The following is a 22,777-nucleotide window of genomic DNA, read 5'->3' on the forward strand; positions in this document are numbered from 1 at the left end:
AAGAAAGGCGGAGGCAATGTTCCAGATTAAAGGAAGCGAAGAGACATGACAACTAAAGGTCATTCTAACCCTAAACCAACCTGCAGTGAGCGGGGAAGGTGCCCTAGAGGACGTGATTGAGTCAACGGACAAATATGGGACACAGGAACCTAGACAGTGTGTCCTTGCCAAATCCACTAAACCAATAACGATGCCACAGTAAGATAATATCGCTATTCTTAAGAAATAGACCTCAAAGTATTTACTTAGGGGCGAAGGGTTGTGACATATCTCCCTTACCCACCAAAGCTATGTGTTAACAGGAGGTGAACTGGGGTAAAGGGCATAGGACTGTTCTTCATCCTACTTTTATCCTCGCCACTTCTCTGAAAGTTTTAAAATTATTTCCCAGTAAGAAGTCAAAATGACAAGGATGATGTAATCTTTTGGCTTTTGAGGAGATTGGGCTTTTGGATTCAATTGTGTTTCGTAAATGCCCAGACTTCCAGGATGTGTGACTTCCATGGAGAGACCTTCAGATCTAGAAGAAAGGGAGTGAAATGTGGCCAAAGGGCTTCTGTGCAGCCTGTCACATGCGGACAGGCCCTCACCACCTCCCTGCGCGGAACCCACTCTGTCTGGTCCCAATCAGTGCCAAAGCTACTCAGACAGCGGGTCTTAGAAGAGCAGGATGACATTGGACTTGGGTTAAAACATAGGTGCTCCCTCTCTTTCAGTACCTAAGACTTTTGTTTAATGAAAGTCCTTCTTTATTTTTAACGTTTTCTTTGGATGTGTGCTTAAACATATCCCGATATCAAAAGCATGAGCTGTTTCATGGCAAAAACTTACCAAGGTTCATAACCCCTCTTAAAAAGAAACTCTTCCATTTTTAATTATGGTAAAACGCTGTGAAACCATTTTAGGTCACAGACACTCACACACAGAATTCTAATCATGAAAGCAGTGGGTGGTTTCCCTGCTTGCCTGGGAACGCTAAAAAAGACCCTTATGAGTCCTATCAATCAAGGAGTAAAATCATTTTGGCTCTCATTATAGCTATATGGAGAAAATATTTTTATGTTTTAATTTAAAGATATGGCTCCAAATAGCAGAGAGCTCAGTTAATATCCTGAAACGAGATTCTCCAACCTTGCAGATTCGTACTGGGAATGGCTTACAGCTGACTTTCTAAATAGAAAGCTACATTATTAATGACACCCCAGAAGATCTCAGCTGAGCAGAAATGAGGCTGGTGGTAAAATTAAAATAAAATATTAATACAATTGACTTCAGCATAGTCAATAATCAGTAATCAAAACCAACGGCACTGCGGGGCAGGAGGCCTATTTAATTTGTAGTTTTATTCAGCCACACACATCCGTGATCACCAGGGGCCACTTGAAGCCTTCGCAGGGCTGAGGTAACAAGACTTAGCCATTACTAACAGGCTTTTTGCAGCTGCCAAAGAACTCCGGGTCAGAGATCGGGTCCATGAGGTATGATCGAATGATATTAGCTCGTAAGCCTTTCGGTGCTTCATTGGTCATTTTCACGCCATTCTGCAGGACAGACACGGGGAAGTTTGGTGATGGGTAACTTGTCAGCCAAATGCGGAAATCCGGGTGTGTGGATTCTGGGCTTAACTCCTGCAAAAAAGGAAATTAGACAGGAATGGATACGTAAAATCCAAGGGAAATCTCTGGATCGTATGTGCACGGGATGGCTTGGAACGGGAGGAGGCATTTCTACAAAAGAGAACCTACTGCTGCAATCGAAGGCACGAGTCTTAAAACTGGACTCTGCCCCCGAAACAACATTCTTCATTGAGAAGGCCCAGAGTGTTGCCATGCTTCTCGATAAATTTAAATCACAGGGCTATACAGTTCACAAAGGTATTATAATTTAGAGCTGGCCACAGTAGAGAATAAGACATTCCAAAAAAAACCTTATATCTTAACTGATGTTGCTGAAATATTTATAGCTATAATTCTCTGCCCGAGAGCCAGATTAAGAATAATCCATTCTTCTCGCTGTAGCCAGGTTGTGATGTGAGAATGAGAAACATAAGTCAATAGTAAACCAAGCAGAGATGAAAAGAAGAAAGAGAGAGCATTTTGAAAGGTGAAGCATTAAAACACATCCCTATTAGCTATATTGTCTTCAGGGGATATTCAGGTCTGCGCTAGGGAGGATAACAGAATACCCACTTAGCACTGTCTTGAAGGCTGTATAGGCAAGGGGTGATCATCACAGGCCCTTTCTCCTCTTCCGGACCGGTCCCACTCCCTATTTCTACTTCCCCCAATTGTCCGCGTCACTAGTATCTCTCTCTCTCTTTTTTTTTAAAAATTTCAATTCTTTATCAGTAAAGCACTTCTTAAACACTCATGTGGTAAAGGAACGAGGGTGAATTAGGTTGCAAAGGTGTCTACTTTCTTAGTTACCACAGTGGAGAGCGAGGGCACAGTGTTTCTCTCCTACAAGATGCCCTATGGCAGGTGACTTAAACAACATGACTCATGGGAATTGGGGGCTAAGTGTGCCATCCGTTAGGACGGAGAGCTCTTCTCTCCTACATGACTCTCCGATGGGTATCTATGACACAGTTCAACAGGTCATGAGAATGGCCTAGAGATGGGGGAGCCATGAGGAAATAGGCACAAATATAAAACCTTTAACATAACACCTGAAGGATGGAAAGATGTTCGTAAGGCAAATAGAATCATTTTTCAGACAGAAATAATGTTATGATGACCTATATTCTTTTTCTTTCTGATTTATTTATTTGTGAGAGAAGGAGTGGGAGAGAGAGTGAGCAGGGGAAGGGGCAGAGTGAGAGGGAGAGAGACTCTCAAGCAGACCCCCTGCTGAGCGTGGAGCACAACGTGGGGCTCTACCTCACGACCCTGAGGCCATGACCTGAGCCCAAACCAAGAGTCAGACGCTTGCTTAGCCAACTGAGCCACCCAGGTACCCCATGATGGCCTATATTCTTGGAAAAGTGTGCTATACCAATGAAAACGAAAGAAGTCCAAAATGGTGAGAGCCCAGAAGTCATAGAAGATGGTAGCAAAGGTCAACAGGAAGCGTGCTGTCAGCCATGATGAGGCTTTCAACTTTGCCTTGTGTGCAAAGGAAAAGTTTTAAGCAGTGAAGCAATATTCATTACTAATTCAGGAAATAGCAGGTGGTCTGTGTGGGCCCGGCACAAGTGAAGGTGCAGGAGGTAGAGCAGAGAACAAAACGGCACCACTGCTCCAGCTCTCCTCTGTATTGCCAGCTCACTGCGGGAGTCCTGCTCCCTGTTGAGAGGGACTGGGCAAGGGCTGACTGTGTGATTTCCCCTGGCGCTCTACCCCCCATGTGAGCCCGTCTGTCCTGTAATCCAGCCATGCCACCAGCCTGCAACCCTCCCAACCAGAGGACGGGCATGGAGTTGGATGGCATGCACATCACTGGCTATGAGGGGGGAATAAAATCTAATAAAAATAAACGTGCATTTTTACCTCACAAACTTTCTCGAGGGTTGGCATCCAAGAGGTGGCAAGGTGACAATTCTGAAGAACAACCCACGTTCCTTCTTTGATAGCTTTTTCTACCATCCTCATAGCTATGGGCCCTTGGCCTTGACCAAGAGATAGAGAGCTAAGTTTTGATCCCCCGTATCCCTGTGTACAAGAATAGTAAAGATGTTATTTGACAACACACTTTTAAAGAAGAAGCACTATTATTTTTATAAGAAATGTTAACATTAAGTATACTAAAATTTAATTATGCACATCCCTCAAAGGCCTAAACATATGCAGCTCTACAACATTCGTACTGATTAAGAAACTTATAAATACTCAGATCCAAAGTAAGTCAGTTCATGTTGGCAACAGTCATGGTGATAACTGGAAAAGTCTGTAGGGTCTTTGATTGTGGAGAAAGGGAGAAGCAAAAAATTAAGAGCACTTTAAACATGAGGAAACATGCAATGAAAGGACCTGGCTGTCATTCAGCTTTTCTCCTAAAATCCAGAGCCCAGAAGGAGACTATGAACAGATAGATGAACTTGTCCTGTTTCCTCCGGATCTTTGAATAATAATATTTTAATTAATTTGGCTATTGCATAAAGTTCAGAGAAAAAAAATAACTCCTAATTCCCATTCAAAAGTTTTTTACAAGAATTCTGTGGGAATGTTTGCCTGGAATGCATTTCTGTCATAGTCTGAGTCAGATACTACTGTTTCTGGAAAAAGGGGGGGTAGCAGGTGAAGAAGATGCACGGAGCCGTCCTACGCAGGGGCCGGAGGGTAATCACATTGTGTCACGTGGAAAGGAAAATGGAGAGGAGCTAGGAAGATCTCGAAGGATCGAAAAGGTCATGTTGATGTGGAGAGGGTGAATCCCTCCTAAAATGAATTCTAGCTTCCACACCACTGCCACTCTGGTCCTTCCCACGCTTGCTCTTCCTGGCCTTTTAGCAGCAGCCCCTGAACTAATGCCCTGCTTCCACTTTGCACCACTCAAATAAATTCTCCTCACTCCAGCTAGGATGAGCTTTATCAACTATAGGTCAGAGCACTCCCTTTGTTGCTTAAAACCCTACCCCAGAATCCCATCGTATTCGAGGCCCTCAGTGTAGCCTGTGAAGGCCCTACCTGACATGGCCCCTCGGTATACGGTCTCAGCCCCCCACTCCTATAGCCGTGTCAGCCACGGTCCAGACTGTCTTCAACCAGCAGGAAGTGCCGTGTTCCACTATCACTCCCCAAGTATCTGAGAATTATACCCAATGAAAAAAGCACAGAGTATTACAATAAATTGGCCTAATAAAGGGTATTTTAACCACTTAGCTCTGTAGTCTTAAAGAAGCCACTTGACCTCTCCATGCTTTAGTGTCCCTCTCTATAAAATGGAGTTGCCGTTATTGACCTCATAGGACTGCTTTAAGAATTAAAAGACAGATGTGCCTAACAAGGTCTAGCAGAATTAACAGTATATATAAAGAACAATCAAAGCAGCGGTGGTGGTTTTAGAAATGTCAGTACTACTTCCCATAAAACATTACTTTGGTTAGACCAAAAGGGGAAAAAAATCAACTCAAAAATGTCCAGTCACCTGTTTATGAAGATTTTCTTATTCTAGGCTGAATGATGTAAGAAAACTTACAGTAAATTCATTTGAATAATTTTTAAAGCCTTATATATAAGTATTAGAATGTATTCTAACCTGTAATATATGATTGTCCTGGAGAGTCAAGAAAGTTCCTCTTTAGAGACTGGGAGAAGGGGTAGGATCAGAGAAGGTTATCCCCAGGGTCACTGTTCAGACTTAAATTTATTAAATCAATCCAAGCTCTTGCACTGATGCCACAATGTCACAAAGTTCCTCTGTCTCCCCAAAATAAGTGAGTTCCCCCCAAGTCAAGTTCTAGTTTTTATAATTTGAACAGAGAAAATTATTTTAATGTCAGTGCTGCCATCTAAATATCATTTTCTTGCGACTCTGTCAACTTCTGGACCCCCGAGTTTTTCAAGATCTAAGTGAGTGAATAATTTTTACCTTTCCCTCCCCCCACTTAGGATAAGCAAGTTTGGTTTTTAAAAAATTCAGCTGGAAAATACTTTACTTATTCACTTTTATATGAGAGAGGCTCATCTATTTTAAGGTACCTGGTCGTCGGCAAATTTTAGAAGGGCAGCCATGGGGTCTGCTCCAGGAGAGAGCACAAAAATCAGTGGTGAACAGCAGTTACTATCTCCAAATGCCTTGGACAAATCAAAGGGGGGTGGTTCAATGAATGTGCGCCCCAATCTGTTGATTATAAATTCTTGCAGCATTGGAATAACCTAGAGAGGGACAAGAATATATTTGAAAGAATAGTCAAAACTGTTTACAAATTTAAAAGTTTAGATTCAAAGATATTTTAAAACAAAGGACTACATTAGCTTAGTTATTTGTTAATGTTAGCAGAGGGTCAAAGACATCACTTATATAAATGTCTTTTAGATAGAAAAAAAAAGACAAATTATTTAAATAATAAGAGAGGAGTAGTTAGTGACACAGAATTCAAAGGCATTCTTCTTCGCTTCAATGAGCGTTCAGCACATAGTGGATGAACTCTTTACTTCAGTTTAAAATACTATGTTCTAAAAGTCCGCAAGTCAAAAGTAGAAATTTGAGAGTGAGTTTATATAGTACTATACCGTCAAGAAAGAATTGAAATAGCTTGGAAAAGAAACAAAAGGAAGGCAAAAAGAAAGGCACTCCGAAAAAGAAACAAGTTATACTCCTGAGAAATACCTAAAAGTGTATGGCGGAAAGTTCCTGACAACACACCTGTGTGCTTTCAGCGATCATGTGTGAGGATGAGGAGAACTCTGCGGTGTGGAAGCCCCTCCCGAGTATTCATTGTGAAAATGAAATTTTGTTCATCAATGTGTCTGACGTATAGTCTCCAATACCCCCTTCCCTCTTTCTCTCTCTCTTTTTAAAGGATTTATTTCAGAGAAATAGAGAAAGAACAAAAGAGAGAGAGAACAGGGGCAAGGGAGAGAGTTTCAAGTAGATGTCCCACAGAATGTGGAGCCCGATGTAGGGCTTGATTTCACCTCCCCAAGATCATGAATGGAGCTGCAACCCAGGGTCTGATGCCTAACCAACTGAGCTATCCAGGTGCCCCTTTTCTTTCCTCTTTCTAATGAAGGTTCTATACCTTTTCTCTCTGGACAATGGCTCCAAGCTAATCAAGACTCAGATGTGAGCCAGACAAGCGAGACAGACAGATTTAACAGACCAGCATCCCTATGTCTAGCTTAATAGATTATGTAGACAACATATCCCAGGAAGAGGAGTAATAGAATGGCAGGAACCCAAAGAATTTTTCGAATCACTCTAACTGGCTCCCTGCTGATACCCAAGATGGCCTCATGTATGCGCACAACAGTCCGAATTAGGTCGTCAATCCCACCAGCCGGCACCTCTCCTGAACTTGCAGCAAATTGCAAGAGCAGTTTCCAAACACCCAGTATCTCAAAAAGCTGGTTTCCTCTGGATAAAGTCATGAGTATTTCCAGCCTCTGTGTATTCTCCCCAACATGTATTCACACAAGGTTTGTGAGCCGAAATCACGGACCCATCCCAGTGCCGGAAACAGCGTCAGTCTCCCTGTGTGTGACAGAGGGTGTGTGGGGGGGGGCCTGGGAGATACTGGAGGAGGATCTGGACTAAAATCAGATGTTTAAATCCCTCCCCAGCGTTTCTAGGTTCGCTCGAGCACAGAAAATGCACAGAAGCATAACACGTATGTAAGCTCTGTGTCGGCAAGGACCTGCCTCACTCGTGACTCAGAAGTTCTTCACACACAATAAGCACATAACGGACACCGAATGGATAGAAACTCGGGATGCCTCTTTTTGTGAAGGTGAGATTCTAATTATAGAAATTCTCAACAGAAGTCACAGCATAATAATTCGCCCGTACCAAAAGTTTCATTTCTACATAAGTTATTTCATGTTTCAGATGTGTTGAACGCACAGATGTCAAGCTTCTTGCAGAAAACTAAACATATCCCTTCTATCCAGGGCCTTGGCCTTGCCTTTCTCCTTTTCCCCATAGCTGGTCTATTTTCATTATATTAAAGAACAACAGCAACTACCAAAAAAAAAAAGGAAACTCTTTTTTTTTTTCCCCACCATCTCTTCCCAAGGCTGACTTGGGAATTAGTTTTACAAACAAAAGCACAAGGTTTTTAAGTGCGTGGGTTTCCTTTCGGTACGCTTGAGTTGTAAGCCTCTCCTCTCTTTTGTGAGTGGTTCAAGGTGCTGTCCGCCACTGCGCACGTGTAGGCCTGGCTGAAGACCAAGTTAGGGGTGCACACGTGGGGGGTACACGGAGTGCAAACAGATTTCAGTGCTTTGTTTTTAATTTTAACCTGAGCAAGACTTACTTGCTCCCAAGACCAAATTGTAACTCCTAAGGTAAATGAAGCTGTGCTTCTAATCAGTTTGCAAGACAATAGAATTGGGTTTGCTTCTGCAATCTGATTATGCTGGCATTAGGCCTGTAAAATGAAATCTGTCAGTAACAAAAATTACGGACCAATTTAAGCAGCCATTTTAATCTTCTCCAAGGCAGGAAAGAAGTTGGTGGGCTTCCATTTATGGTTTCCTGTTGTATTGCAAATTCCTGGAGGATTTATCTGAGGTCACAGAAACATATTCCCTTATATTTGACAAGTTTCTTATTGAAAGCTGATTAATTGGCTCTCTGTTGATCGTTTGGAAGGAGAGAATGGTAGCCAGAAAACTCTCCATTTTGTAAATGGGCCCAAAACACTGCACACCGCAGTATTTATTCCCCTGTTATGTTTCTTTTATCAATAAAGCACTATAAAATACTAAATTCTATACAAAAGCATGAGCCCATCTCATTTTTCCTTGTGGTGATTTACAGAGCATCTTTTATATTTTTCCAAACAAAGCACTGGAGAACCTGGGGTGTAGCTTCTTCCCACTGGGTGGAATTTGTTTTGAGGACAGAGCAGGGAAAGGGAACAAAAAACCTGTGCTGCTATATAATTGCTACCAGAGATGGAGGGCCTGCTGACCTTCCTGGTGCATAGACAGAGTATCTCAGGACTTAGAGATTGCCAGCAAATGAAAATCTACAGAGCAGAAGCCCAAACAGTGGCCTCCGAGAGCATGGCTCCTTTCTCTGGCACGCTAATGCCATGTTACTTCGGAAAACCATTCTTTTCAAAGTACAGTAGCCCCTATATTCCTTTTAAATAAGCACAGATTCCAAAACCCACAGTTGCCCACTAGAGCTCGGAGTGCCTAGTGACAGCAAGATTGACAAGTCTGAGAGAGCCAGCAACAGAGGAGCATACTAAGAGTTCTTTCTCTTGTAAGGATTCTAGGTGTGATCGCATAGATGACGGTCATTAATTACTCAGGTTAATTTGATGTATGCTCTAGTAGCAAACATTTCCAGATCTCGGTGACTTAATGCAACAAAAAGTTTCCTTCTCTTCCCTGCAAAGTCCTGTGCATGCGCGGGCGACACTCGCTCGCTGGGCCGGCTCCGGTCCCCGCCTGCTGACGGCCCTGAAATATCAAATGTGATTCCACGATGCTGATGGCGGGCGGAGTGCCAGGGAGAGTCTCAGGCTGGAGGTTAATTGTTCCTGCCCTGACACTTCTCACGTTTTATGGCCAGAGCCCTTCACCTCGTGTGCGCAAGGGAGGGGAACTGGGAATGTCAGCGAATAGCATTAATGTCTACACTTACCCACCTACCCCAGGAAGACTCTAAAGGAGATATGGAAACACACAGGGCAAAGTTATAAAACGGGGGGCCAAGGGATTGGACAGAGTAGCTACATAAAGTATAAAACTCTACGTTTCACCTAAGTTGATTTAAAAACAAAAAACAGGGGTGTCTGGGTGGCTCAGTGGGTTAAGTGTCTGTTTTCAGTTCAGGTCATGATCTCAGGGTCCTGGGATCAAGTCCCACATCGGGCTCGCTGCTCAGCGGGGAGCCTGCTTCCTCCTCTGCTTCTGCCTGTCCCCTCCTCCTGCTGATGCACGTATGCACGCGCGCTCTCTCAACTACATAAAATCTTTAAGAGAAAATTAGTAGAAATAAAAACTAAATAAAAAGAAAAACATACAAACAAAACTGCCCCAGCGTGACTATCTAATTCCTCATCTCCTTCAAATATACTCTAAAAAGAGAAGGAATAAGGAAAGTAATATTTGATCTTTTAGCTCAGCGTATTTTCAGATTACAACGTCAACTTTTTTAACTGGGGAAAAGATATTTATAGATGAAGGCTGCAATAAACTTAACATAAAACATGAACAGAAGCTTCTTTGTTTTTTTCAGATAATGAGGGGAGAAGTTGGTGGTACATGCAGAGTTGTTTTAGTGGAATGGTCTATAGAGCTTAGGAAACAAAGTAAAAGCCTTTGAAAATTTTAACAAAGGGTTTTAAATGAGGAAGCTGTATTAGGCAAGAGTGTGAAATATTTCATATTCTTCCATATTTAATATTTGCAGGGAAAACTTCTGAGGATTAATACTAAAGTTTCAGTGGCAATTCGTTTTTGAAAGGGCTACCAAGGCAGAGAATGTTTCATTAGTTTAATTATGATTCCTAAGCAATTGTGACTACTTCCAACACCTAAGAGCCGGGCAGTGTTATGATTGTCTTTCTTTCTTTCTTTCTTTTTAAGATTTTATTTATTTAATTGTTAGAGAGAGAGAGAGAGAGCACAAGCAGGGGGAGCGGCAGACAAAGGGAGAAGCAGGCTCCCCAGCTGAGCAAGGAGCCCGATGTGGGACTCGATCACGGAGCTGAAGGCAGATGCTCAACTGACTAAGCCTCGCAAGCGTCCCAGCATTATGACTTTCATAGGCCCCAGGCAACTTGTACGTCCGTTTCCCCATGAAAAAATATCAAAAATTATATTTTGCCATTGTTTTGGTATAATTACAAGCTTAAGACAGGCTGGATTACATTTTCCGTTTTTTAAACAGAATTAAAACATTTTCTTTAGCACCTAGAAGTATCATGGTCTCTAGGCACGATGCCTCATGGGTACTTGGGCTCTGGCGAAGAACCCAGTGACCGGCCAGGCCAGAACTGCGTGTGTTCGTGGAGTCGACCGCGGCTGACAGAGGAAACCGTGCCTCTGCCCCACCTGTCACTGACGCATGGAAAAACTTTAAAAAATAAGTTGTTTTCACCACCTAAGTTCTGGTTTTTTGTTGGTAGGATGGAATTACTGCCTTACATTCCCTAGCAACTCCCAATTGTGAATACAGTAAGTTTTGATGTCATTTTGTATTACTTTTACTTGAGTCGTAACAGAGGGCAATTAGGATATTTTTTCGATTTTTTCTCAACATACCTAATATATACATTTTTTCAGAGTATATGGATATCTCTGTGGATGTCTTTATACTTAGATGAATAGTTTGTTTGTTTGTTTGTTTGTTTTAATAGAGTAAATAATGCAAATGAGACCGTCACTGAGCACTGAAATTTGCTGACATGACAGGTTAGCCGATTCATTGGTTATACATCATTTAAAGAAATTAAAATGAACAGTATTGACATTTTCCTTTGTAGTCAGCAGTGATGAATGTCTTAAAGATGATATTCTACTAGCTTTCCCCAGGCCAACAAAGAACGCCATATAAAGACAGCATTTGAAAAGGCAAAAATTCTTCTCTATCTGCTTGGTGCAAACACCAACACCGCTGACCAATGTCATCAAACGAATGAGGATAAGAATGAGATTATAGCATGTAAGAGAAGTGGATTGTAAGCAATTGGGGAAGCATAAATTAAAGGAAGATCATAAAATACATAAAACTATAAAATACAGTCTCCTCCGTTATGAACTTAGTGTGGCTTTAATGATGTTCAAACTTCTTTAAAAATGACTGCATCAAAGGAAACGGGATTAACTCCCCCCACCCCCGCCCCCGCCAAGGCTCCTCCACCTCCCCTGTGACAGAAGCAAATGCAAGCGGGCGAGCCTGGAAGGGCCTGCTGGGGACCCGAGTCACTGAGCGGCTTGCAAAGCCTGCACTTACCTTGTCTGGCCTCAAGCAACGAATGATAAGCATCCTTTGAAACTCATTTACTTTCTCTTCCCAATTTTCAGGAAAAACTTCATGATGTGGTTCCTAAAATTGCAGTAGACATAATTCAATGTTATTTTAGAGATTCTTTCTTTTTTTTTTTTAAGATTTTATTTATTTATTTGACAGACAGAGATTACAAGTAGGCAGCGAGGCAGGCAGAGAGAGGAGGGGAAGGGAGCAGAGAGCCCAATGTGGCGCTCGATCCCAGGACCCTGGGATCATGACCTGAGCTGAAGGCAGAGGCTTTAACCCACTGAGCCATCCAGGTGTCCCTAGAGATTATTTCTAAAGAGAATAGTATTTTGACTTAAAAACTGATTTTTAGGGAAAGCATATAATGACTAAGTGAAATCACGAATACTAATGTAAATTTTATTAGGCTGGGGTAAAGTTATGAAATAAGGAATGAAAAGAAAATTTAAAGCACCACAAAGGAATCAAAATGAGGACATGAATTAAGCAGGTTAATGTCAATATGAATACTAATCATTAGACAAATGAATCCTGTTACTAAAAAATGTGCATACAGAGTTTTCCCATTATTTCTCCAAAGGCATTTTAAAACCTACCAACTACTGTCATCATCTATTTATAAAAATAAATATTTATTACAAAAGAAGAAAGGCATTATACTTAAGTTTATTGTGATATTTCCTGTTTGAACAATGTTTTGGAGTCTTTTTTTTTTTTTTAAATAAAGGTATATTTGAAACTGTATGTAATAAAGAAGAAGACAAAGAGAGAGAGTTATTAAAAATACACAAGAAGAAAGGCATTAAGATCCCAGGAGGAGTAAGTTCAAAAAAACCAAAGGGGGAGATATTTATAAAAATTTTAAAACTCTAGGGAAGGCTATGTGATATCTCATATTAGAAATCTTCATGCCTCAGCATAGTCAATAAAATTTCTATTTCAAATTAGAATGAAGTACTCACAAAAACACATCCATCCCTAGGAAATATGTTTTTATTACTAATAGAGATTCAAATGAGATTCAGTCCAAAATATTTGCATTTATGTACAGATACAATCTCACTGTTGTGTATAATACAAGTTGGTAAACAAATAAAAAATATTCTCTGCAAATCTTGCACTTTCTTTGTTTTTCCCACCTTCCCTAAAGAGAGCTCTTGAATATTACACCCAGAAAAGCAGAATGTTAAGAGAGTAGAAATAAAGGGGTAGAAAAAAGTAATTACGAATTGGCAAAATACTCGCTCTCGTGCTTTAAAAAAAAAAAAAAAGTGAAGGAAGGCAACAATTTCTATACGTGCCAGAAGGGAAACTGTTCTGTGGTTTGTGTTGTCTATCATAGTCTCCAATTCTCAAGATAGGGTCCCATGAAAAATTGTTTGAGAGCTATTAGCTTTTCCCTCTGAAAGGGGGTAGAAATTTTTTCTGTCCAAGTTTCTAGCTAGAGCACAAATTAAATTTACTTGAAACAGGTTAACAGGAGGAAAAAACCCTGAAGTTTTATTACATGTGCATAGAGGCCCAATAATAACACTGAGACCTAAAGAAATGATCAAGGCAGGCAGTTTTTATACTTTCTAGACAAAGAAACCATTGATCTGTGAGGAATCGACAGAAAAAAAGAAAACTTAACTTTGGGAGTTTCAGTTAGTACGGAATTCTAAATAGAATTTGGGCTGGGGTAGTAAATTAGTAGAAAGTAACAAGGGTTTTGTTTTGTTTAAAGATTTTATTTATTATTTATTTGAGAGAGAGAGAGCACGAGAGGGGAAGGGTCAGAGGGAGAAGCAGACTCCCCGCTGAGTGGGGAGCTGATGCGGACTCGATCCTGGGACCCCCGGATCATGACCTGAACCGAAGGCGGTGGCTTAGCCAGCGGAGCCAGCCAGGACTCCCCAGGGTTGTGGATACAGCCTTCTGTGCTCTAAATTTCTGGTCTCCAGTGATGAAGTTGTCTTTTTACCTGCTGGTACAGGGAGGGTACCTTTCACCTGGGAGATTTACTTCCACTCTCAGGGGGAGGGAGGGTCCTCTTGTACAAGCTGTCACTTAAGTAACGTTTATTTAAAATAATCCATATGCCAAAGTGGCACATTTTGGGTAGCCTGCCCTTGGCCCCTGCACCTTATGTCGACAGACAAAAATGTTTATTAACTTACATCCTCATCCTAGCTTATATCTGCATTTATATCCTGCATTCAGAAAATCTAAACAAGAGCTCTTTTATAAAAAATATTTTTTTAAAGATTTATTTATTCTAGAGAGAGAGCACAAGCAGGAGGACCAAAGGGAGAGGGAATCCTGCGTTGAGTGTGGAGCCCAATCCCATGACCCTAAGATCATGACCCGAACTGAAACCAAGAGTCAGACACTCAACTGCACCACCCAGGCACCCTGGTAAAATTTTTTTTTTAATGATTTTATTTTTCTCAGAGTCCACGGTCTCTCATGGTTTGTCTCCCACTCCGATTTCCCCCAACTTATTTCTCCTCTCCATCTCCCAATGTCCTCCATGTTCTGAGAAACAAACTGAGGGATTTGGGAGGGGGTGGGGGTACTAGGAGGGGGTGGGTATTGTGGAGGACACGTACTGCACGGAGCACTGGGTGTGGTGCATAAACAATGCATTTTGGAACACTGAAAAAAAATAAAATGAAATTTTTAAAAAAAGATTTTATTTTTAAGTAATCTCTACACCAAACACGGGGTTTGAACTTACAGCCCAGAATAGAGTCTCATGGTCTACTGAGACAGCCAGGTACCCTCTTTTGTACAATTTTTAACTTACCTGCTATTATGGTTGTAAAGTCTAAATTGTTAATAAATAGAAGCCTGGCATGGAAATTCAAAAAGAATATATTTTTTTAAAGATTTTATTTATTTATTTGACAGACGGAGATCACAAACAGGCACAGAGGCAGGCAGAGAGAGAGGAGGAAGCAGGCACAGAGGCAGGCAGAGAGAGAGGAGGAAGCAGGCTCCCTGCTGAGCAGAGAGCCTGATGCGGGGCTCGATCCCAGGACTCTGAGACCATGACCTGAGCCGAAGGCAGAGGCTTTAACCCACTGAGCCACCCAGGCGCCCCTTGAAAAGAGTATTTTAAGGGTTCTGCATCTCCATGCACTTTAAGGATTTGAACACAAGTTCAGAAGAGAACTACCAATTTAGAAGGTGAGGATAATATAAATCTAAACCTTGATTTCAAGATCTGAACAGTTGTTTAAAGCTTAATTAAAGGGGTGCCTGGGTGGCTCAGTAGGTTAAGCCTCTGCTTTCGGCTCAGGTCATGATCTCAGGGTCCTGGGATTGAGTCCCGCATTGGGCTCTCTGCTCAGCGGGGAGCCTGCTTCCCCATCTCCCTCTGCCTGACTCTCTGCCTACTTGTGATCTCTCTCTCTCTTTCAAATAAATAAATAAAATCTTTAAAAGAAAATTACTTCCAAACTGTTTAAAGCTTAATTAAATATTGTTTTTATTCAAAGATAAAAATAAATTATTAAGCATTATTTTGTCCATTTAAAAACTTTGGAATAAGCAAAAGGGTTAAAAACATACCAAACTATCATATACTTTTTTCCATCCATCCTTTAAGTGCACAAACTCCCTACGAATATTTTTGAAGGACGGTAAATCATCCAGCCGACATATTTCATCCCATGATTTCTGAGGAAGCCACGTGCAGGGGTTGGCGTGAGGATTGTCCAATCCGATGCCACCCGTGAGCAGGAATCGCCACTCAGCTTTATTAATCTTTGGAAAACAAAGTAGCACGTAGAGGAGTCAGGAATGAATTCATTTTATATATACATATATATATGATACATTTAAACCATTTTAAAAGAACTATTGATTTTCAAGTTTTAGGTAATGTCCTTATGGAATTCTAGAACTCCTGGTAGAGCCCCTGAGAACTTCTTCATATGAAACCATTCATCCATTACAACCGGCTTTCGAAATAGGTCTATTCTCGATAGCTACTTTTTGATAATTTTCCTCCAGAATTACTCATCTAAACAGAACAATTCTATTTGAGTAAATGTTCTCTAAAAATGTCTTTTTAGAGTCTTCCAGGCTCTAAAAATGTCTTTTTGTAGAGTCTTACAGGCTCTAAAAATTGGGGGAAGACAGAAGGCAGAGGGCAGGGAATCAGCAAACACAGGTGAAGGGGACTGGGAGATCCAGCCTTCCAGTAGGAAATGAGTAATTCCCAGGAATAAAAGCTACAGCACAGGGAATATAGTCGACGGTACTGTAACAGCATTATGTGGTGGGGGATGGTACTTACACTTGGCAGTATAGAGTTGATGAATCACTATGTTGTACACCTGAAACTGCTGTGTGTCACTGTGTGTCAACTATACTCAATAAATATAAAGAGGAATAAGATAAAAATTGGGGGAAGACAGAAAGCATTCAATCTGCCATATTTGCAATTATTCTCCGTAAAACATAATGAGGTATTACTATGAAACTTGTGCAAGAAATGCAAGAATAAAGCCTCTATTCCTTCAGGATTCAACCGATACATCACCAAATCCAATGAATAAATCTTATACACCTAAGTAAATTAAATAGTGAATTTTGTCACTATTTTCAATACTTCTTTCATTCTTAAGGCATTTCTTATATTTTAAATGAATAGATTTGAAATAGAACAAAAATTTGTGAAAGGTATTGTTAAACCCAAATGGTTGGATTTGACTAGCTTGCACAAGTTCTTAAAAACATTGCCATTTACGTGATTACTTGGGGTAAATGTATCAACATAGTTAGTAAATTTATAAGCATACTTAAATGAGATTCTAATAGAGAGTAATGTATTTTAAACTAAAGCACACATAAATTTAAGTAAAAATGACACAGTGCACTCTGCTTTATTAACTTTTTCACCTCTGAAATTCAGTCTAGCTGTGATGTCTTGCCTTAACTATAATTATTGTTTAACTATTTACAACCCCTTTTTATGTATGTATATACATACACACACATACCCATACAAATTAGTAAATGAATGAATCAGTGTTAGTCTTTTTCTACAAATTATAACAGTACTGACCGCACGTTCATGTAGTAGCAGGTTAGCAGTTAGACAAAAAGAAAAGAGTAGCTTATCCTTTTCAAAGAGCGACCGGCAGACATTGACATACAGGGAGTAAGTAAAGTGATCCTTGAGAATCTGAAGCCTACGAGACAGAAAGACAAGTGAATAAACAAAAATGCATTATACCTTAAAAAAATGCTCTCAAGGAAACACAGTATAAACCACTTAGATGTATATTCCTCTAATAAGCTTTCTGGTCAATTACCTCCAAAACAATCAATGGTCGTCATTAACAGGATGTACCAATTTGAAAGCTACACAATGTAGAAACACTTCAGTAGAACTGCATTTTACTGTTGATTGATTTAAAAAAAAAAAAAAAACTTAGTCTTTCTTTTGGAAAAAAAAGTCAATGCATAGTACATTGATCTAATACATTTAAAGATTTGTGGACTATTTTTAACTCTAAAGCATTTCTTTAAAATAAAAAAAATTTGATTTTTTTTTATTCTGTAGATACTTCAAAGTTCTATATTATATATTAAATTCACAGATTAAAATTGATAGCTTTTTAATTAAATTAACATTCATAGTATGTTACTCTGTTCATAAATCAATAAAAGCTGGAGAAATCACAAAACTTGATAAGCTACATTTTTATTTATCACATAGATGGAACATGGAAATATGACTAATCATAATATTTGCAACTAACAACTTTCTTGTAAGTGCTAACATGTGTTTTCTGTATTCATAGCAATTCTTTACATGAATATAACAGTTTAAGAATTTTCACTTAATTATCTCCTAGGGGAAAATAAACCCGTCTTTGAAATAAAAATTTCAAAAATATTTTTTATTAAATAGGTTATAAGAAATAAACAGAATAAATAGTTGACTGAGAACCTTTGCAGAGAGCTAATGATTGACAATGGCCCAAACTAAGCAGATCAACTTACCTGAAGGGAAAATTAGTATAGTTTTTTGGTTAAACAAAATGTTATCAGTGTTTCTTAATGTGTCTAAAAAGAATAATCTACTAGTACCACCATATCTTGGCTATTTTCAGAATGACATCCTAGGCTACCAAGCATTTCAGCTCAATTTTTCTCCTGACTTGCCTATTTCTTTAATTATTTTGTCCCTTGCCAGCATTCTCATAATGAATATTACAACAAATTGATGTATTTTATTTCTAGTTGAGAGCTCTGAAGAAGGACTTGGTAGAGAGAGGGCTTTGAAACTAGTTGCTGAAATATAGTTGAATTCTCTGAAGATTTAAAATAATCATACTGTTTCTGTCCCCATTTTTATGTTGATCATGGTCATTTCACACTTGGTATTTAGTTTGTCTCATCTGTAACAGTACAATTAATACAGGGTAATGCAGATTTGGTCTTTCTAGAATAAAATAAAAATGTCTGCACTTTAAAACAAATTTCCTCTTATGGATAGGAATACTGAAGGGAAAATTATAAGGGCCACTCATATTAGAAATTCAAGTTCAGTCTCAGTGATAAAAATGCAGATTAAAGTTCAATATTTTAATAATTGAATTATAGTGAAAAAGAGGATAAAATGATAATTTTCAATGTTGATGTGTCTTATGGGGATATAAGATCATTTGCCTTCCTCCAATGGAGTTGTATATTTGAATAGTCATTCAGGAGTCTGAAAGAAGTAAACACCTTTGTTCTAATTTTGGGATTCTAGCCTACAGAAATAGTGAACAATATGGATTACTTGAGAGTCTTAAAATATGAAAATCATGGCACATTCACAAAATGGTATATTGTGCAACTATTAAAAGTTATGTTTCGGGGCACCTGGATTGCTCAGTTGTTAAGCCTCTGCCTTCAGCTCAGGTCATGATCCCAGGGTCCTGGGATGGAGCCCCGCTTCGGGCCACCTGCTCGGCGGGAAGCCTGCTTCTCCCTCTCCCACTCCCCCTGCTTGTGTTTCCCCTCTCTCTCTCTCTGTGTCAAATAAATAAATAAAATCTTTTAAAAAAAAAAAAGTTATGTTTCAGAAGAGTACTTAGTAACACGGGAAAAATGATCTTGATAGAAGTGGAAGGAAAAGAAAAAAAAAAAACACTCAAAGTGTATGTATATATTATATTGCTTCCTGAGAGAGATTTCTGTTTGGTCCCTGTAAAAAAACTATATCCTCATTAGATTTTTGTTTCTGTACTTCAATGGAAGGTTGGTTTTTTTTTTTGCTATAATTATTTATTTTGCTATATTAAAAATTTGATAAAAAACAGATGATCCAAATTACTATAGCTATTTCACAGTATATAGCTATATGTCACAGTCATATATATACATATATATAACAGTCATAACGTATGTTTGGTGTAATAGTTAAGTAAGAATTATTATGAATAATAACCATCAGAAGGCAAGCAAAAATAAAATATGTTTTAGTTGCTGAGTAGAAAGAAATAAAAAGTAATTTTACTAGCTGTTACAAGTTGATACCCTCAAATACCATCGATTTATCCTACCCACCCCCTTCCCTTGGTAACCATCATTTTACTGTTTGCTGTTGTTTTTAGGTTTTACAGACATGAACTTTGTTTTGATTCCACATATAAGTGATATCCACAGTACTTCTCTCTGACTTATCTTGGTTAGCATGATGTGCCCAAGGTCAATGCATGTCACAAATGCAGAACATGTGCATGTAGAGCAATGAAAATGGACCCCTATCTCATACCACTCATAAAAATTGACTCAAAATGGGTCTAAGATGAAAACTGAAGACCTTATACCATAAAGCTCCTAGAAGAAAACGTAGGGAAGAAACCTATCAACACTGATTTCACCAATGATTTTCTTGGACATGACACCAAAAGCACAAAACAAAAGCAAAAATCAACAAATGGGACTAAATCAAACCCAAAAGCTTCTGCATGTAGAAGAAACAACTAAGAAAACAAAATAGCAACAAGAAATAAATCTATGCTTACACAGCCAATTCATCTATGGCAAAGGAGGCAAAAATATTCAATGGGGGAAAAGACATTCTTTTCACAAATGATGTTGGGAAAACGAGAGCAGCATGCAGAAGAATGAAACTGGGCTATTTTCTGGTACCATATACAAAAATAAACTCAAAATGGATTAAATATCTAAATGTAAGACTTGAAACCATAAAACTCCTAGAAGAAAACAGATGGTAGTTTCCCTTCATATTGGCTTTAGCAACATTTTCTAGATACGTCTCCTTGGGCAAGAGGAAAACAAAGCAAAAAGAAACTATTAGGACTAAACAAATAAAAAGCTTTTGCACAGTGAAGAAAACCATCAACAAAACAAAAAGGCAACTACCGAATGGGAGAAGATATTCACAAATGATATATCTGATAAGGGATTAATATCCAAAATATATAAACAACTTATAAAACTCAAAACCAAAACCCTAAATATTCTGATTAAAAATAGGCAGAAGATCTGAGTGACATTTTTCTAAAGACATACAGAGTCAAACAGACACATGAAAAGATGCACAACGTCACTAATCACCCAGGAAATGCAAATCAAAACCACAACGAGGTACCAGCTGACTCCTCTCAGAATCACTAGAATCAAAAGGACAAGAAGTGTTGGCGAGGATGTGGACACGAGGATCCCTTGTGGAACCCTTGTGCACTGTTGGTGGGAATTCAGATTGGTGCAGCCACTATGGAAAACAGTATGGAGGTTCCTCAAAAAACTTTAAAACAAAAATACCATATGATTCAGTAATTCCACTATAGGGTATTTACCCAGAAAATGAAAACACTAATTTGGAAAGATACATGCACCCTTATGTTTATCGCTGCATTACTTACCACAGCCAAGGTACAGTAGCCACCCAGGTGCCTGTCAGTAGATGAATGGATAAAGAAAATGTATGTAAATGTACATAAGTACACAATGGAATATTCCTCAGTCACAGAAAAGAATGGAATTTGCCATTTGTAACAACACGGGTGATCTAGAGGATAGAATCCTAAGTGACATAGGTCGGACAAAGACAAATACCCTATGATTTCAGTCCTATGTGGAATCTAAAAAACAAAACAAACAAAAAGCAGAAACAGACCCATAAGTACAGAGAACTGATGGTTGCCAGGGAGGGGTGTGTTGGGCCGGGCACAGTGCGTGAAGCGGGCTGGAGGTGCCTCCGGTCACCGAATGAAGGCACGGGAATAAAAGGTACAGCATAGGGACTAGGTCAGTGACATTGCAATAGTGTTGTATGGTGACAGGCAGGAGCTACCCTGTGGGGAGCAAAGCATAACATATGGTCTTGTCCAGTCACTATGCTGTGCACTTGAAACTAAAAGAATATTGTGTGTCAACTGTACTTCAAAATAAGCAACACACACACACACACACACGCCCCACATACACACAACACAGAAACAACAACAAAAAAAACCCAAAGGAAACAACAAAAAAATGAAAGGGCAGCCATGGGAGAAATTTTTTGCAGACCAAATATCAAATAGTTAATATCCAAAACATACAAAGAACCAACAACTGAATAACAAAAAAATCTGATTAAAAAATGGGCCAAAGACCTAAACAGACATTTTTCTAAAGAGGACATCAAAATAGGGCGCCTGGGTGGCTCAATTGGTTGAACGGCTGCCTTCGGCTCAGGTCATGATCTCAGGGTCCCGGGATCGAGTCCTGCGTTGGGCTCTCTGCTACTGGAGAGTCTGCTTCTCCCTCTCTCTCTGCCTGTTGCTCTGCCTCCTTGTGCTCTCTCTCTGTCCCATAAATAAATAAAATCTTTAAATTAAAAGAAAGAGGACATCAAAATAGGCAATAGGGCTCATGAGAAGATGCTCAGCGTCACTAATTTTCAGGGAAACGCAGACAGAAACATGATGAGCGATTACCTCACACCTGATAGAACTGCAGCCATTAGGAAAACGAGAGATCACAGGTGCTGGCCAGGATGTGGCGCAACGGAAGCTCCTCCACAAACCATGTGTGCTCTTCCTCTGGCTAAAGCCAGTTTGCTAGCACAGATGGTCACTTCAGTTAGCAGATAAATTTGGGCTGAGATTTCTACCTTCATGATCTGTTAGTGGATTGCCTGTGATACGCAACACATTCTGGTTTAATGTTGACTGAATAAACAACCTGTTTTCTTTCTCTACTACCTTCGTGGAGAAAACTGGGTTGAGAAAATATTTTGCTTCGGTACTTTCCCGACAACATACTAGCACAGTGGCAGCGAATAAACCGCTAAGGTTTACAAAAGAACATGAAGTCATGAATGCAATGCTGAGCGTAAGCATCCAGACACCCTGGAGCAAAGACTGTGGTTCTATTCACACGATGTTCTAGAACAGGACAAGCTAATCCATGGTGTTGGAAGTCAGGACAGTCTTCAGCTTGGTGGAAGGGGCTGGGTTAGTCTCTAGAAGGGGACACAAAGTGGGGTTTCTGGGCTGTCGATATCGTTCTGGGTCTTGATCTGGGCCCTAATTACACAGGTGTCTTCAATGATGAAAGTTCATTGAGCAATACTCTGATTTCTGCATGCTGCTGGGTGTAGCCTGATAATTTCATTGAAAGTTTTCAAATATGCTTTTCCTATTTACTCTTTGGTTGGTTCCAGAATTACACTTGCAGGACCACTGGAGTCATGGATAAGATTTGCATTGTATGAAAATGAAAGGATCTTAAGTAGAGAAGACATATTTCGTTTTCTAGAGTTCATCCAAATCTCACATCTGGGTAAAAGGATTTAATTTTCTAGAAATCATAAAGGACTATGGTCACAGTTAGGAAGAAACATGTCATATGCGTGGGTGAGTTCTAATTTGATGAAACAAGATATAGTAAAGGAACGAATAATTAGTTGTAAAGCATAAAATTGTTCTAATTTTTAACTCTTGTACACAAAGCGGGTCTCTAAGTGACAGAGAAAATTAGTTTTCTTCTCTAGACTCCAGCAAATACCTTAATCTAAAAGTAGTTAAGATGACATTTTGGTGACTTGTTTTTAACAAGGTAGAGAAAAACAACTGCCATGAACAAAAAAACACTGTTTACTGTTGTGGCGCCATGTGATGAGCACCGGGGTAAGTTCTGGGAATATTAGACAAACAAACAAACCCTCCCAAACCCT

The 22,777-nt window shown here is 39.6% G+C and overlaps 1 protein-coding gene across 1 annotated transcript in view; it reads right to left on the reverse strand.

Moving 5' to 3' along the window:
- Positions 1-22,777, reverse strand: part of DNAH7 (dynein axonemal heavy chain 7) — a 251,111-nt gene that overhangs the window by 33,116 nt on the left and 195,218 nt on the right. The window contains exons 52-57 of the mRNA XM_044241200.1: positions 16,655-16,781; positions 15,154-15,348; positions 11,575-11,667; positions 5,640-5,816; positions 3,489-3,650; positions 1,428-1,628 (exon numbers count right to left, since the gene is read on the reverse strand). Coding sequence (XP_044097135.1) covers positions 1,428-1,628; positions 3,489-3,650; positions 5,640-5,816; positions 11,575-11,667; positions 15,154-15,348; positions 16,655-16,781 — 955 coding nt within the window. The remainder of the gene's footprint in view (positions 1-1,427; positions 1,629-3,488; positions 3,651-5,639; positions 5,817-11,574; positions 11,668-15,153; positions 15,349-16,654; positions 16,782-22,777) is intronic.

This window comes from Neovison vison, chromosome 3, assembly GCF_020171115.1.
Source record: "Neovison vison isolate M4711 chromosome 3, ASM_NN_V1, whole genome shotgun sequence".
Taxonomy (NCBI): Eukaryota; Metazoa; Chordata; class Mammalia; order Carnivora; family Mustelidae; genus Neogale; species Neogale vison.